The sequence below is a fragment of the Excalfactoria chinensis genome, chromosome 18 (assembly GCF_039878825.1).
Source record: "Excalfactoria chinensis isolate bCotChi1 chromosome 18, bCotChi1.hap2, whole genome shotgun sequence".
NCBI lineage: Eukaryota > Metazoa > Chordata > Aves > Galliformes > Phasianidae > Excalfactoria > Excalfactoria chinensis.
The window spans coordinates 2,353,193-2,369,832 of NC_092842.1; the positions used below are offsets into that span (position 1 = coordinate 2,353,193).

A 16,640-nucleotide genomic window follows, 5' to 3' on the forward strand; every position below is an offset into this window, starting at 1 on the left:
GCTAAACTTTAACAGGATTAGAAGAGAATGGTTTCCTCCTCATCTCCCTCCCCTGCGTGTTGTGCATCTCCACATAATTAGCTAGGTGCCTCTTAAGGCAGGGACGGATGAGTTTTTATTTTTCAATGAACAATTGTCTGTCAGAAAATGCAGATTTGATGGAGCTTAAGTGCTTTATGGGATTCCATCAATTACATCTCAAAATTCACTGGGAAATTAGGAAAGCATTTAATTTTGACAAGGTTGAAATGTTTTGGTTTCCACTGCTTAGTTTTGTTTTTATTTCAGGTTGAACGCTGGGATGATATAACGTATGACATAAAACTCCAGATGATAATGTTGGAATGAAACATTTCCCCCTCCTGCATAGAACGGTGATGTTTTGGACCCACACAGTCTGGAATTGGTTTGTGTGGGGCATTTCTGCACAGCTTTTTGGGGCTGGAACTCCCAACACCCAACGTCCCCAATGAACATCAGTTCTCAGCCACACTCATTTCATTTCCAAGTGCTCCCATGCTCTCCTTGGTCCCAGGAAGCCCCAGGACGATTGGGCTGATAGGAAGAGACCAGAGAGGCCACTGGTTTTCTCTCAGTCTAATCCCACTTCTCTGTCAATTGCTTACCCTCTTAAATTAAACCATTTTTCTACAGTGCTTTTTCAACAGTCCTTCATTTTGACATGGAAAGGAGCGAAAGGGGAGGATTATCTCCAGACAGGCTGAGCTCAGGTTTATACGCCTGTGTGGACCATGCCAAATTCTCTTCTTTCCGTGTCTGAAAAGGCACGGCACAGGTGCCACAGTGTGGGCCACAATGCAATTAAGAAACCATCTCCCTTCTGCACAATGTGGAGCCAAACGTTCTCGTAGCTGATGGGTTGACCCCATAACCATCATGAAGAAGAGCAGCTTATACTGTGCTTGTAGCCAAATTGCTTGTATTAGAAACACCTTTCTGCTAGCAGGACTTCAGCCTGAACTGATGCTTGATGAGCTGTAGTGCAGGAACCACGCACACCAACATGGTCACCTTGCCAGGGTGACAGAGATGAGCGACGGGAGCACCGGCAGCTGTGAGCAAATCCCAACCAAGCGACAGGTGGGGAAACCTGAGTTTTAGCCACATTACAGGTGTTCCCTTCATTCCCTCAGGTCCAATTCACAGCTTCTCAACTTAAATTATAAATGAGCAACATGCAAGGGTCAAGCCCTTTCCCTCCTCCAGCATCCTTTCCCTCGTGGCTGAGCAGCTACCCACATGCTGGAAGGAGGGCTCAGCGATACACATTCCTCTATCAGCAATAAATAACCTGTCTTGTTCCTCCTGGTTTGCTGCGATCCTGGAAGCTTGCACAGCCACAATTAAGACCTGCTGGGTCTAGAGATGCTCACTGGGGTTTTGTTTTCCAGGTAAGTGATTGTGGCTTCCCCTGGCTGACAGCAGCTCTGGGTACAGCAAGGACAGGTGGGATGGAAACAGACACAGAGTTCGGGGGTTGCTCAGTTATTTTGCAAGGTAGGGCTCAGAGGCAAGGCACCAGATAGCAGTTCCAAACAAAGGTCATAACAAGGTGGCAACCCATGCTTCTTATAGTTAACCATGCAATAAAAAGCCTCCGATAAGTAAAGAACTGCAGAAAACCATTATGCACGAATGCCACCTACTGGGTACAAGGAAAAATAACAGAGAAATAAAACATGAGAAAGGTGGTTTGCCCTGCGGGAAATGGGCTCAAAACCTCAAATCTGTGCACTGGGGCTTTAATGGAACAACGTGTTCAGGTCTTACTCAGAAACCCAAAGAGCCACAACCAACACCTGCAGGGAGCTGCCCTGACACTTATCCACGTCCTCTGAAGGCCAAGCAATTGGGTAATGGCAGGGAGCGCGCTGCTAAAAGCCCCAAGATAAATGCATCCTCCATCCTTGCAGAATTACTGGAAGCTGTGCTAAGGGCATGAAGGAACTGGTAACAGATGATGATTATAAATAAAAGGAGTAAGAAATCTTTGAGATTTGCACTGTTCCCTGGTCGAGCTGTTAGGCTCCAGCTCTGCTGTGCATTAATTGCTTACAAGCCCACATGTATATTTTATGCTCGGTACCTGCCTGGAACATTTGTTGGATTTAGCCTTGATTGATGAACCACTGATTATATACTTCTGTGGTCCTCAGCAAATTAATAAACTGTTGACTGGTAAAGATTAACAACACGTCATGATTTGAGAAACAGCGTCCAGAGTAAAGCTGAAGAAAACCTAGTGCTAAAATTAGCGGGCGAGCGCTCCCTGAACTCTATAAAAAGGGGATAGTTTAATTAAATTACATCCCGATATTGCCCACAGCACTCACCAAATTGGCAAATTGAGTTCACGGCAGTTCAGCTTTAAAACTAACTGACATTCCTGCAAATGTACAGCAAATGAGCCCATCCCTCCCGGCAATGGGGAGCCAGCTCAGGCCCACAGCCTTCGAGAGATGCTGTCACCAAGCGACTGGCTGAGGGGACACAAGAGTGCAGCTGGGTCACCAACCCAGCTCCCATCACCTGTAACCTCATCCCGTGCCATGAACCCAGCCCACGGGGAGCACGGATGGAGGAACCACTGCTTTACGCTTCTTTTTCCCCTAGGAAATGGCCACGTTTCCTCACAGTGCTGCAATTCCCGGGGAGCAGGATGGACCTTGAGGTGACTTCCCCTCCTTCCAGCTGGATGTGTTTCGTTCCCTTTAAAACCAGCCTCGCTGAGCCATTACAAAAAGCCAGGGGGGCTATTTTCCCTGAGTGACGCTGTTTGCAATTCCTGCCGCTCCGTGGTGAGCGCCGGGCCTGTAATTTATTGACAATTTCTATCTTAATATATCCTGACTTTTAAAAAGAGGCGTTTTCTTCCCAGAGGCACGGGGCAATCAGAGCCCCGATTGTTTCTGACAGCGTCTGCGAGGCACATTAGTTTATAGAGCAAAACGATGGTGGAAAAAAAAAATAAAGAGAGAAGGGGAAAAAAAGGAAAAGATACGCCAGAAACGGAGCCCCTCCCTGGTAAGGAGCAGAACAAAGGAAAACAAGGATGGGAAAAGAAAGCAGAAAAGGGAGAGGAATAGGAAGGAGGAGACAGCGGGTGCTGCGGGGCCGGGCGCTGCTGGTGACACATCAGGCTGTCGTGCTAAATGGCCTTAACAAGCAATTGGAGAAGGGGATAATGAAAATGCCGCCCCGGAGACGGCACCACTCCAGTCTGACCTTTCCAGGCTGCTGCCGTGTATAAACATCTTCAATAAATAAAGAGACACTTAACTCCTGCCTTGGTGGGGGGACGGGCTGAGCTTGCAGAGCCAGGGTTGGGACAGCAGGTGATGTCCCTTCTGCTACAGGCACAGCCCATGGACACCTCCACACCAGGCACAAATTCCATCTCATCCCTTTGGCTTTTCCACACCCAATCCCCGACTCCCCCTCCCCAAAGTCCCTCTGGGCATTTCTGCAGACAGCCAGCAATGTGTGCCCCCAGCCCACCCCAGCTGGACGTACCACGCAGCCTGTCGAATCCACCTGGCGATCCGAAACGCACTTGAAGTTGCGAGTGCAGCCGCCGTTGTTGCGGGAGCAGTCCCGGACCGGCCCAAAAGAGGACAGCAAATCATTGATGGTTTCAAAGTAGGTGGACAGCATCGCTTCTTCCCTTGGAGAGAAAAGGCACCGTTAGAGGGGATGGCAGGGAGAGGCAGCATGCAATGTGGCACTGCTGTATCTCATCCACAGGGGTGAAATCATAGTGTTGTGATGGAAACCTGCCCAGAGGAAGTTTGCCAAGACAATGAGGAGTTTATGGTCTTGCTGTATGTACATAACTTGCCGTGTAACTCTGACATCTTTGACCAAAACCAACCTGCTCCGAGTATGCAAAGCGCCTACACCATTTCCATGCAAACGAGAGGCCTTATTAGCATCGCTGGTGTTGAATCCAACCCCATATTAACCAACAGTAAAAACACGAAGCACAAACACCAACAAATTCAGCGACCGCTTAAAGACCTGAGGAGCTCCCAGCCCTGCCTCTCCGTGCTGCGCACACAGCAGATTTTGTCTGTGACAAAGCACTCCGGCACTTTCTTTCTGCTGGGTTCCGGCAAAGGGAATGCAGATGCTTGTTGAGAGCTTTGAGCATCTCCAAGGTATTTTTCATCTTCAAAGCACTTTGTATATGTTAACAGATTGCTGCAACGCACCGTGGGCTCCAGATCTGGTCACCCTCTCACTGGCAGCGCAGACGCATGGGAAACAAAGCATTTACCCAACCAAGGTCACAGGACAAGGCAGCGATGGAGACAGATTTGACCTCTGTGGGGTGTTTAAAACACTGTTATACACAGAAGGCTGCAAATAAACTGACCCTCGTGGCCTTAAGGCACCCACAAGGCAGTGCTGGCAACCGCACAGCGCTCTGAGCTTCCCCTGCAGCATCCCCCAGCAGCACCTGAAACCCATGCAATGACTCAGTGCCCACTGCCTTTCTCTGGATTTGGGGTTTTAATGCAAAAAGCTGGCAAGGAAACAGCAGAGGAAGAATATTCAGCAGTCCTTGAGGATTGGCACCAGGCTCCTGTTGGAGGAGGGGCTCTGTGCACATACGCCGTCACGCTCACGCACGCAGCCCCGCCAACACTGCGCCTTCAAAAAGCCATGACTCAGGCATTGAAAAAAAAATGGTAATGAGATTGGCAGGAAAAATGATGAGCTTTTAAAAATAAATCCATCATTAGGAGGGCTCTTTTCTTACTTCGCCTTCTGCTTTCTGAGCCTTAAGGGTGTAACCAGGCTTCCCCCTGAAAACACGAGGGCTCGGAATTATCCAAAGACAAAACCCAACACAATGAAACCCCGCGCTGTTTTCAGGTCAGATTTTCAGATTTCGTATTTCCTTGGATTCTAGAAGCTGGGACTCACCGCCTGTGCTGCCCACTTTCACCCCAATTAATGTTTCCCAATTAACTTTTCCCTCCCAATGATCATGTTTCCCATATTCCCCCTCTCTTGGCCCATCTCCTAGATTTTGCAGCATATTTGGAGCTCAATCTCCCTCTGTACTTTCTTGGTCATGTTTCAAATGTCTTCAGAGGCCCTTTTCTATTAGCACTCTGTTCCCACTAGAATTTGCAGCTCCTCCAAAGTGAGGCAGTGAGAAAGGCAGAATATATTAGATCAGGGTGCGTATATCGGCGGAGGAAAGAGGGAACAGAAAGGCCATGTTATTCATTAAACCAAAAATGCTGCTTGTAAACACAGAAAGATCTTATTTAAATAAAAATACAAAACCACGACAACTCTCCCTCCACCCACCTGGAAAACAGTCCCATCCGGGGGCTCAGCCCGCATCGATCAGGTGCTTGCATAATGCCAAGCTGCAAGCCCAAACCAAGGGCTGCTGGTGCCCTGGGACAGTGGGGATCTGCTCTCCGACATGGCAACTGGCATAGCAGATCCCCACAGGTGAGCCTGAATGAGTCATTATGCACCTTAACATGTTAGCTGCCCAAGGAGGCAGGGAAACACAGATGGAGGTGCATGTTGCAATGTCTTCATGCTTCTCTACCTGTCCCTGGTACTCCTGGAGTCCCCACCTTATATCACAGTGAGTGGTCTACGTGATGCTCAGCAGCCCCATTCCCCATCACCACACATCTCCTGCACCCACCCTCACGCACCCTGTGCCACTTCCCATCACCTGCATACTGCTTCACTCAAAAAAACCTTTTGTCTTCAACCCTGTCACAGCTCTCTGTCCTTCCCCTTTGTTCCAGGACCTCATTAATGAAGCAGATTCAGTGACAAATATTGCTGTGGGTTATTTATTCATGAAATATCAACACCATGCAATTCTCAAAGCCTCCAAAGTACTCAACTCGGAATAAGCTCCTGAGCATCACAGTGGCTCTTCTCTCCAGCTCATTCTGGAAGGGGATTAGTGGGTGTTATTCAACTTAGCTGCCCCTTTTTAGTGCCTGCTAATGACTAAAGGCTTCAGCATCTTACAAGGTTAACCATAACTGAGAAAAGCAAGGAAGAAAAGGTGTCAGCCAGAACTAAGCTTGTGCTGCTCTGCCATCATGCAAGCATTGCCCCTTTTTTCCTTTCATCTCCCATTACTTCTGTCTTCCTCCCTGCATATGGGGCATCTCACCTAAGGATGGATTTACCCTGAACAGTAGCTGAAGTTCCACCTGGGCCAGGGGACTTCATTCCCCCCATGAAAAGCACTCTCAGGACCCCATGTGCTCTCAGACCCACTCCTGTCCTGTCCTGTCCTGGGGGCTTCCCTGCTCTGGAGCCACCACTGGAGACCCTGAAGCCTCACCCACATCACTTTGTTTTGCAGCTCTTCCCACAGCCCTGTGTTTTCTTCCTGCTCAAGCTGAGGAACCAAGGCAACAAGCAAAGGGGATTAAAGGTGCTCGCCACTGCTAGGTGGCCAACTTCAGATGCTTGCATTTATTTTTAGTGCTTGTAGCACTTCAGACACTCACAGACCATTCCAGTCGAGCTGCATCATAGCACAGGCTCAGCTGTTTTTCTAAAGAGCCATGCTGTTAAACACCCAAATTACAACAAATGTGCAATAAATATCCATCCACACACTGAGCCAGCCCTACACTGGTAGAGGTAAGCTGCACTGGGTAGGTACGCATGGTGTTGGGAGGCCAGAGGGCAGCCCCAAAGGCAGTGGCAGCTTTGACTTTATGGACTTGTGGTGAAGCAAAGGGGGACAAGGGTGGGAAATATTGGTGACACAGTTGGACTGGATGGTCTTGGAGGTCTTTTCCAACCTTGGTGGTTCTATGATTCTATCAATGCAGTTGTGAACTTCAAATGCTGTATTTCCTAACGTGGTGCACGACGTGTGGGTATGGAGCAGATTTATTATCTTAAGTAAAGAAACGAGTTTCTCAAATCAGCCCAGCGTACCCACAGGCATTTTTCAGTCATTCTAACGGTGGTGGGAGGTTTGAAGACAAGCTGTCATCCAGGCTAGGTCCTAAACTGGGAGAACTCCTCCTTATTACTTGGGTGGCACCACAGACAGCATTCAGCCGAGCTACCTGTCACACACTGCCAAGGAGCTGCTTACTATCAGTTCTCCTGATAGCACACTTCATGTGGTAAAGCTATAATAAACACTTGCAAAAAAAACCACCAAAACAACAAACCAACCAGCTCTCCAAAAAACCTTGAGGTTGAAAGTGTGAAGTATTTCCTACCACGCTTCAATAACTTGCTGCAGAGTCAATAAAACCAGCGCTCCGTCGGAGTGTTTTGAAGCGATCCTTGGCAACCAGAAGGACCGGAAATTTAATTAAAGCAAAACAAAACAAACAGCACACAACAAAAACAAGCCAACAAAGCCCATCCTGCAATGCACACATCCCGGGGGGTGCTGAGCCATGTCCCAGCAGGTTGCAGGGCTCGGCCCCTCCACACCAGGCACGCATCCCCTCTGGCTGTGTGCCTTCCGCAGGCTCCTTGTTAGCTTCACCAAGTGCTAATTACTCAAGGCAGGGATATGACTTTCCCTCTTTTGAAGGTGGCCAGCACTTATGAACTATTTTCTTCCTTTCACACACCAACACAGAGCCCCAGATTCCGGTGATATCGGTACAATTGCTCCTAAAATCTCAGCTACTGCTCTCAGCTGACTCCTCCAAATTACTTCAGAGCAATCTGCTTTCCTCGGTTGACTGTATCAGCAGCCAGAGACAGACATACCTAATTTAGTTGTATTAGCTTCTGTTATTAACTACGAGGGCACCACAATTATCCAAGATGAGCCTGACCCATTTCTTCCCTTCCCATCCCTTCCCTTCATCTTTCCCCTTCCCCTCTCCTCCCCTTCTTTGTACAGCGCTGCTCTGAATTTCACTTGCAAAGGGAAAAAAAAAAAAACAACTTTCTAACACAATTTCCAACAGTTCAAAAAGCTGCAGCACGCCTGAAGAAAAGCACAGATTCAGCATCTTAAGAAACCCAATGACAGGAAATGGTCACACTTGGAGCACCAGGACAAGGAAGCTGCACGTACAGCAAGGAGTGCAGGGGACATCCAGGACCCCCAGCCCTGCAGGGACCCCCCGTACTCCATTCAAAGGGGTTCCAAACAGCTCCAAGCGTTGATAAATGAAACAATTAGCAGCGGTGGAATCTGCCTGTTTAACATGGGATTGGTAGCAGTAATACGTAGTAATTGATAGTAATTGAACGCTAATTAACTCACAAAGTAAAATGTTTATCTAGCAAAATGGATCACGCTAATGGTGCGGGGTTATCAGTCATGGAAGCAATGCATAATTAAAAAATACGTAAATGAAAATTATCAAATGATTTCTCTATGCTAATTAATATTTTTATTAGCTCCATTTGCCCGGCAATTCCTCCCATCCCATCCCATCCCCTCCACAGACTCATTTCAAACTTGTCAACTTGTAAATACCTTTTGGGCTGGTATTTCCACTGATCCTATACCTTCCTCCTCACTGGAGGACACACAGCTCCTGCCTTACTCTGCTCTCTATGTGCAATTACTCAGCTCCTCACGAGTGCTTATTCTTTGCTCAGCACCAGAAAGCAGCAGTATTTCACAACCAATAAAGTGATTAAGTTCCCAGTCTCTCTGTTATCATCCCCATTTTACAGATGGGGAGCCAAGACCCGGTAATGGTAATGCAAGAAAATCTCCAGTACATTACATGCACCAAATTTGTGACATTTAGACTTGATTTTTTTTCAGAGTACTTAGCATTAAATGACACTTCCTCTGCTCGCAGAGCAGCTTTCATTGACTTGGGTGGAAGTTTTTACTGCTCCACATTAATGCAGATCATTCCCAGAGCAGGTTCATTGCCTGCGCTGAACGAGGCAAAGGTGAAAAGCTAGCACATGGCCATGCCATTAAAGCAGGCTTCATAACACATCCACACCGAGGGGCTGCCTGGAGGCTGCACAGCAAGCTGACCCTGGTAACTATTCGCTTTGGAGCTCTCCAATCTTAACAGCATTTTTTAAAGAGGAGGTCATGCACAGTTTTACTCTGGACAGGGAGGAAGGGGAAGGTATTGCAGGTTAGTTTAGGTAGGAAAAGAGGAAATTCATCACCCGCAGCTGCTGGATGCAGCATTACTCAGCCCTTCATGCTCAGCCTGCATGAGCAGGGACCTTCCTGCTCCACTCACAGCCCCCATCCCCTCTCATCCCAGCACGCCCCATTCCCCCCCAGGTCCCAGCCTGGCATTTCTGGGAGCTGCTGTGGGGCAGGGATGCAGGCTGTGCTCAGGCAGGAGTGCACTGCCCATTCAGCTGCTAAAATTAAACAAGACTTCACTCCGTGTGCAGCAATTGGAGTGATTCGGAAAAGCCTTTAAGCTGGCCAAATTAATCAGGGTTGGTTTTTGTTGGGTTATTTTTTTGGCTTGTAAGAGCTCCGCATGTCATACAAACATCTGCCTTCATCCTCTACAACAATTTTGCCTGGAGGAGCAAAAGAAATCTCAGAAAGGCAAGCAATCAAGCAAAATCCTGGACAGAAGGCATAAGATATCCAAAATTATTAAAGGCTGAACACACGAGAGGGGTCAGCCCCTCCACCCCCACCCCAAGTACAGCGACAGCAGCAGGTCTGCAAACCTCAGGCTGAGGATATCTACCACTCAGCCTTCAGTGTTTGCTTAGGCACAAACCCACTGGTTCTTTTTTCCTTCCATCCTACAGCTTTCAGGGCTATTTGGGGTGAGTTGTGTGGTCTAGCGGGTTCCTCTGGATCTGACTGACACTGCAGTGATTTGTGAGGGTCAGTAGGGAAAGCTGGATGTCGTGAGCAGGATCCCATTTGCTCACCTGCACACAGGCACCAGGACCAGCCCACATCCCAGGCTCAGTTGCCCTAATTACACGGCAGCTGTGGGTTTTTCCTAGATACACATAAAGTGCTTAGATACAGCGGCGAAAAGCACTTTAGAAATGCCAATAGAATTAGATTAGATAAATAGGAAATGGCCGGGGTTGCTAGACCAAACGCTTCTCCTCTGATTTTTCGCAGTTGCTGAGCACCTGCTGCTCCTATTGATCTCTTGGGAAGCGACAGTGTTGAGCCCTTAGAAAACAGGAACATCCCCCTGCATCACTTCATAAACCCAGTGCAGTGCCAGGCCCCATCCGAGTGCCCTGGTCCTGCTGCAGCTGGCTGTGCTGCTGCCCAGCACCCGTAAGATGCAAAACCAGAGCGGTTTGGAGAGCCAAACCAGCAAGCTGCACTTAACAAAACCACTGGGTCACTTACTAGGGGTGTCACTATGCATAAGCATACATATATGCATAGCTTTGCTGCTATATATAGCATCTTCCATCAGCAACACTCAATGATTTTGAAACAGCCAGGTGAGTGTCCGCAGACAGAGGAACTGAGGCACAACTCGGTTATTTAGAGCTTGTTTCCTGAAGCAGCCTTTGAAGTTGGAATCCAATTAATTTTATACCTGGGGAGAGATTTGCATAGGGATTTTCCGTCCATATGGATGGGTTTTTTTTCAAAGGGTCTTGGCTCTTATCTAAGGCATTCAATGCAGACCGTGTTATGCAAGGTGCCCAGTGTTCATTAGCAGCTCCTGGGAGCACAGCCGGGCTTGTCACAAGGTGCAGCACACACTGGGAAGCTGGCTGGTCACCCAACCCCTCCAGAGACTCCACCTCTGTGGGTCTGGTCCTTGGAACACTCCAATCTGTCACTGCCTTTAGTAGGGATCCATTCTGCTGGCTGGGTGAGGGCATCCAAAGGGCAAATCCTTCCTCCCATGCAGCAAGAAAAGGGCTTTCTGCTGGTTCAACTCCCTGAAGAGGTGAAGCACGGGATCAGAGATGCCACCACTGGCATGAAGAAACAATGGGCATCAGTGAGGAGCACCAATACCTCCCCTGTGCAGCACCCATGCCCCATCAGACCACCACGGCTGTACCCCAAAGCTGCCCACACCCTGCCAGAAGGGTTCACCTCATTTGCACCTTAGCCATGAAGACACCAGATGTTCCTTAATCCTTTGACCACTGCAAAAGTGAGCGCTGTCAGCACATCCCTGCTGCTTAAAAGCAGCTGTACCCAGCTTGGGAGCTTTTTTGGGTCAAAAGCTGTGTTTAGACCAGTGCATGGGACAGCTCTGCTCATTTATTAGTTCTGAACCTCTGCTGACTTGCACTCTGATGAATACCCAAGCAGAGAAGCAAGCTGTCTATGGGCAGCAAGCAAGCTTTCTGCCAGCAGACCCAAAACACAGACCCGGACAGCCTGCAGTGCAGTGCCTGCCCCCCTCTAACTTGGGGAACAGCTGAAAAGTACGGCCTCCAGACTTCGGAGGAAGATGCAGAGCTAAAGATGTGCATGAAGCCCGCAGATGTGACCATTTGACAACCAAACTGTGTGCACTGGCAGGCAGCGGGCAGCCCCCAGTGCCCATAATGAGCAGCCCCCCAGGCATCCTCCCAGCTCTGCAGCCCCGGGGGTGATGGCTGCACATTTTTAGCCTTGCCTGCAGCTATATCCTGTAGCAAGCGCTGTGTCCAGGGCCAGGTGTGTACTGGAAAAATAAAGGATAATCAGCATTTAAAAAAATAAAGACGTAAGCTGGCACTGAATTCTGATGCAACCATTTCTGCTCTTGCCGACCCAAATTGGCTGCCATCAGAGCAAATGGCAGATGAAGAAAACATTGACTTTCTGCTTGGGTCAATAAACAAGATAAATTGAATGGAGTGTTGGAAAAAGGAACATCATCATTCACCTAAAGAGGGGTGAATGAGCTTGCATGGGATGCAAGGGGCTGAGCCACTAACAGCAGGGGTGCATGGGATGGGCACATCCCTGCCCTGGAACCATCCTGATCTCAGCCATCAGCTCTGCCAGCAGCCAATGGGAGCAGGGGATGCTCAGTGTGAACCGTAACACCACGAGGAGATGCTGACACATGGGATGCGGCCATCAGCACTCCTGCCCGGATGGATCTGTCAAAGCAGATCAGGAGAAGCTTGCTGGGGAATCTGCTCTCTGAATGCACATTTTGCAACTGGAGACTGATCACAGTGAAGGAGGAAAGGGGGAGAAAAGGAAGGTAAAGAGAAATCTTTGCATGCTGCAAGACCACCCTCTTCCTGCCCAATGCATTCCATCCACCACCTTTGTTTTTATGTCTGTTTTAATGAAAGGGACTAAATGGAAATGTATCCATGCTAATCTGAAGCCTGCTCAGAGGGACGTGAAGGCACTGCACGGAATACAGACTGCTTCCTCCACCAGATATGAGAGAGAGAACCATAAAACCCAGCGCCAAGGAGGCAGCAGCAGGAACCTGCTCAGTACTAAACGGGTGTTTGTACAGCACAAAACACCAGCTAAGGTTGGCAGGGTGAGGAGAGAATACAAAGGAGGCTGTGAGCAGCAAGACTGCAGGCACCCAGCAAGCAGCTGCAGGCAGGGGCAGCTGTGGGGCTGCAGCACAGCTGGGGTGTGCTGGGAAATGCCTCCAGGGAGGGAACGATCCTTGCCATGCAGGGATGGTGGGAAATGCTCAGCCTTGCAGGTGATGGGATGCCGGGAACACATCAGCAGCCATGGGATGTGGGGTCCCTGCAGCGCACAGAGCCTGGGGGGCTCCCTGAGGATGTGGGGCACTCATGCATTCCATCCCCAGTCATGGGGCGGTGTTTTGGTCATGGCAATGCCCTGGTGCACTCTGACATGGAGCGCTGCTGATGCCCACTGCCTCCCAAACAAATGCCCTTTCAAAATACTGACCAAGACTTGGGTGGCTTAGGGACAAAACTTTGATTTGTAGTCAGTGAGGAACATCCCTGGGAATGGCTGCTAATGTGACCCTTGGAAAAGGAGTTAACCAACAGATACTGGAGTTCACCAGAGAGGGAAACCTGAGCTTTTACAAGCAAGAAAACAGCCTGAATTTGAGGTTTTTCTTTCTTTGTCTGTTACCATTTTACCACAGCAGGCTTATGGATGCGTATTTGCAAAAGAACAGACCAAAAAGAACTCGGCTCTCCAATTTTTTGTCTGGATGGAAGGAGGAAGGAGCCCAGCAAAGCCTGGGGGTGTGGAATTTGCTTCCCATCACATCACAGGAGCCCCCCTCGGCCTCAGTTCAACTCCAGCAACATCCCCCTCTCTATCTGATGCCCAGCTTAAGAAATGAAGATGACTCCAAGTCTCCTAAGGGGCTGCTCTGCCAGAGGAATGAGGAGAGAACGTTCCCCCAGAAATAAAGCACAGAGCAGGAGTTGGCGTTTCTGGATTTACTGCCTCTCTGATGCTGAATTACTGCACAACCGCGGGCAACTCCAGATATGTCACTGCTCCAGACTGTGAAATGGGGACAACAACAGTTACCTCGCTCCCACGGTGCCGTGCAGTTAATTAATGCTGCTTTGAGTCGCGAAGATGAAAAGCGGTATATAACTGCAAAATAGCGCTTTATTATTATTATGAATGAAGCTTCCACTCGTTCCATTAGAGTGAACCTTAAAGCAGCGCTGTGGCAGATACAGTGAATTGTTCCTAGCGGCTGTACGACTGCTGGCATTCACAGGAGCTGCATTGTGGGCTTGCACATAACAGCTTTGAATGAGTCGGGGGGGGGAAAGAAGAAAGAGAGGTGGTGGGGAGAACAGACAGAGAGAAATTCCACTGTATCTTGTGCTCAGCACCCAGAGACAGAGCGCCCACCTCCAGGAGGCAGGAAGAGCAAAAAGAACAGAGGGAAAAGCATCTCCTCACCTCCTGCTCTTTGTGCTCCATAGACATGGGCTGAGAGCATCACGTCGGACCAGATCAGACCTCCATCCCACCTGCACTGCTCCCCTCTGCACCGAGCCCAGCTGAAGGACTCACTGCCTGCAATACACAGCGGCATTGCTGCTCCTCGTGGTTACCTTCCATGTTTAATTCAGAGGCTAGTTTAGTTAATCTATTTTTTAATAATTCATCCCTTCCATCTTAATTTTGGTAGTTGTTGAAAATCCCTAATAAAACATTTAAGGGTTCTTTTATTGAAGCAATGGCATGATTTACTTGATGGAAGCCAGTCTTTGATGTCCTGCCTTAATTCCCTCCCTCCTGCTGTGCCTCAGTCCCGTTTATCGCCGCACTGAAGGTAAGAGGTTCTTGTTGAGTTTTGTAGAACCACAAAGCCTGGTCAATATTAATAATTCACCCCACACAGCTTGGACAAATCATACAGTACATGAGTCTCTTCCTTTTATCAGTGTGGCTCATGGCATCAGTAGGGAGTGATGCTGGGACCAGGTAGGACATGCTGACCACCATGCATCGGGAGCGGGAGCAAAATACTGCAGGTGCCAACTCCATTGTTCAAGGAATATACAGAATATACACCCCTTTATAGTGCTTATATTTCATTCTCTACTGCCGGAATGGAGAAACATGCTGGGTTTTTGCATCCATAATTGGGGAAGAACAGATGGTGGAGGCACAGTTGGAAGTAATACCGCCATTAAAATAATCTATACGGCTCGTAACTCTCCAACACGTGAGAAAGAGCAGAGCCTTCCTTTGCCAGTGTGGCTTGCCCAGCCCTTCCCCAAGCTGCAGCATGGCTGGGAACGTGTTCTTACAGTTGCTGGGGTATCCAGGAGCTTGGCTGGTTTTACTGCCAGATGACATGAAACCAGTGGGTCCCTTCTACCCTTCCAGCATGGCACCATCTTCTACAACACTACAGAATAACCTGTTTTCCCCAAAGCATTCAGCTAAAGGAACTACTTACTTTGCATTCACCCTAATGATACAAAAAAAGGAAAGAAACACAAAGTCCCAAGTACTTGAGGTAGGCAGGGCTGTCTCTAGTCGGCTTAAACTGGGTGTGATGGGTAATAAAAGACGCTACCAAACTCCACTGACTGATGAACATTGAAACTTCTCATGGGAACAAACAGACCTGGACCTGACTTCTATCTGTTTCCAAGCTCAAGAGCTTCTTTGCAAAAGGAATGTACAGAACCAACCAGGCTGCTAGCTAATACTTGGACAAACATGTTCTTGTCTTGCATGTTGTCCTGCCATGGTTTCAGAAAGCTCTGTGCCCTCCAGAAGCCCCAGCCATGTTTGATACCTCTCTGTGGGTTAAGGTTTATCAAAGAATCAGGGAATCATCTGTGCTTTGGTTACTGCTTTGAGTTGGTGTACAGAAAAGGTCCCACTCCATCAATCCAAAATGGAGGACACGTCTGAAGTCTTAGAGGAGCACAGTGGAAGGAGCAATCCTGTCCCACACAGACCCAGAGGCCAACATCCTCATCCTGGTTTAGAGAGCAGAGAAGGAAAGTGAATCACAGCAGCAACCATTCCCTGGCAGGGAACCCTAGGCCCCCTACAAACACCTCCCCAGGCAAATGCAATGGTTTTCCCAGCCTAAAAACTCTTTCTTTAGCTTAAAATCTTCACTGCAATCATGCAAGCACCTCCCCACATCCTTACCCCGTGTCCTGAACACACTGGAGCCAGCAGGACATTACCTTGACAGCTGGCTTTGCTTTATGGAGCTGTAAATACATTTTTTAATAGGCTGGCGGCAAGAAAGATGTGTTTCAGACTCAACAACATCCCAAATTAACTGAGATTCATTTCAAAAAGGGTGAAGGGGAGGGAGGCAGGGGGAACACAAGCCTGAAACCCGCAGAACATAAAGCCTTGGTAGCAACTGCCAAAAAGCCCCTGCACAGCTGCCTTCTGGCTCTGCAAAGAGATTAAAACCTGCAGCAACATCAGGCTGAAGGAGGCCACTGCAGGCCATGCATATGCTCGGAGAGGAGCTTTTTAGGTGTTGGTTTTATTCATTCTTAAATCACGCTTTTTCCTGGAGAGGAACCAGCCCACACCCAGCATTCTGCTGCCCCATCCCCATGCTCAGAGTCCTGCTGCATCCCAAGTGCTTTTAGAGGCCATGCCCCATGTAGGGCTTGCAGAGCCCTGCACAACCCCTGGCAGCGTGGGGTGACCCCCAGCACTAAGTGCCTCCTGCTTTAACCCCTCCTCCTCCTCCTCCTCCTCCTCCTCGTCCTCCCTATGCTGGAGCATTAAGCTTTGACGTTCCTTCGTTAGCCCCAGCGCTGCTCTCTGACGCCTAATTTGACTAACCCTTTAGTGACTAATTTAATTACCCCGGCCCACAAACTGACAGACAGCTGTTAAAAATGGTTATTGCATTATTAATATGCTCCAGTAATTTCCCATTAAAACTATACTGTTAATAATTTTTTTTTCCCTGTATTTCTTCCCTCTTAATTAGTCTATTTAAAACTTTGAAGGAATATTCTCTTTATGGTAAATGGGAGCGTCGAGCAAATTACATTTTTGATTGAATACTTCTGTGATAGGCCAGCAAATAAGACCGTTGAGTTGTTAATTATTGTCAGAGTTTCACACGATGCCTGCTAATGAGGCAGTCAATCTTCTCTGCCATTCCTGGAATATTAATGGAAGCCTTTTGGTATTGGTTTTGTCACTGGGAGGAACCAGGAAATCCAACAGACCCAACTGAATCCAATCACCAGCTCCTGGGTAAACCACCCACTATGGG

At 48.5% G+C, this 16,640-nt stretch overlaps 1 protein-coding gene across 4 annotated transcripts in view; it reads right to left on the reverse strand.

Annotated features, from left to right (window-relative positions):
- ASTN2 (astrotactin 2) overlaps positions 1 to 16,640 on the reverse strand; it is a 273,672-nt gene that overhangs the window by 112,762 nt on the left and 144,270 nt on the right. For all 4 annotated transcript variants that reach the window (XM_072353116.1, XM_072353115.1, XM_072353114.1 and 1 more), the window contains one exon: positions 3,535 to 3,685. In XM_072353116.1, the coding sequence (XP_072209217.1) occupies positions 3,535 to 3,685 (151 nt within the window). The remainder of the gene's footprint in view (positions 1 to 3,534; positions 3,686 to 16,640) is intronic.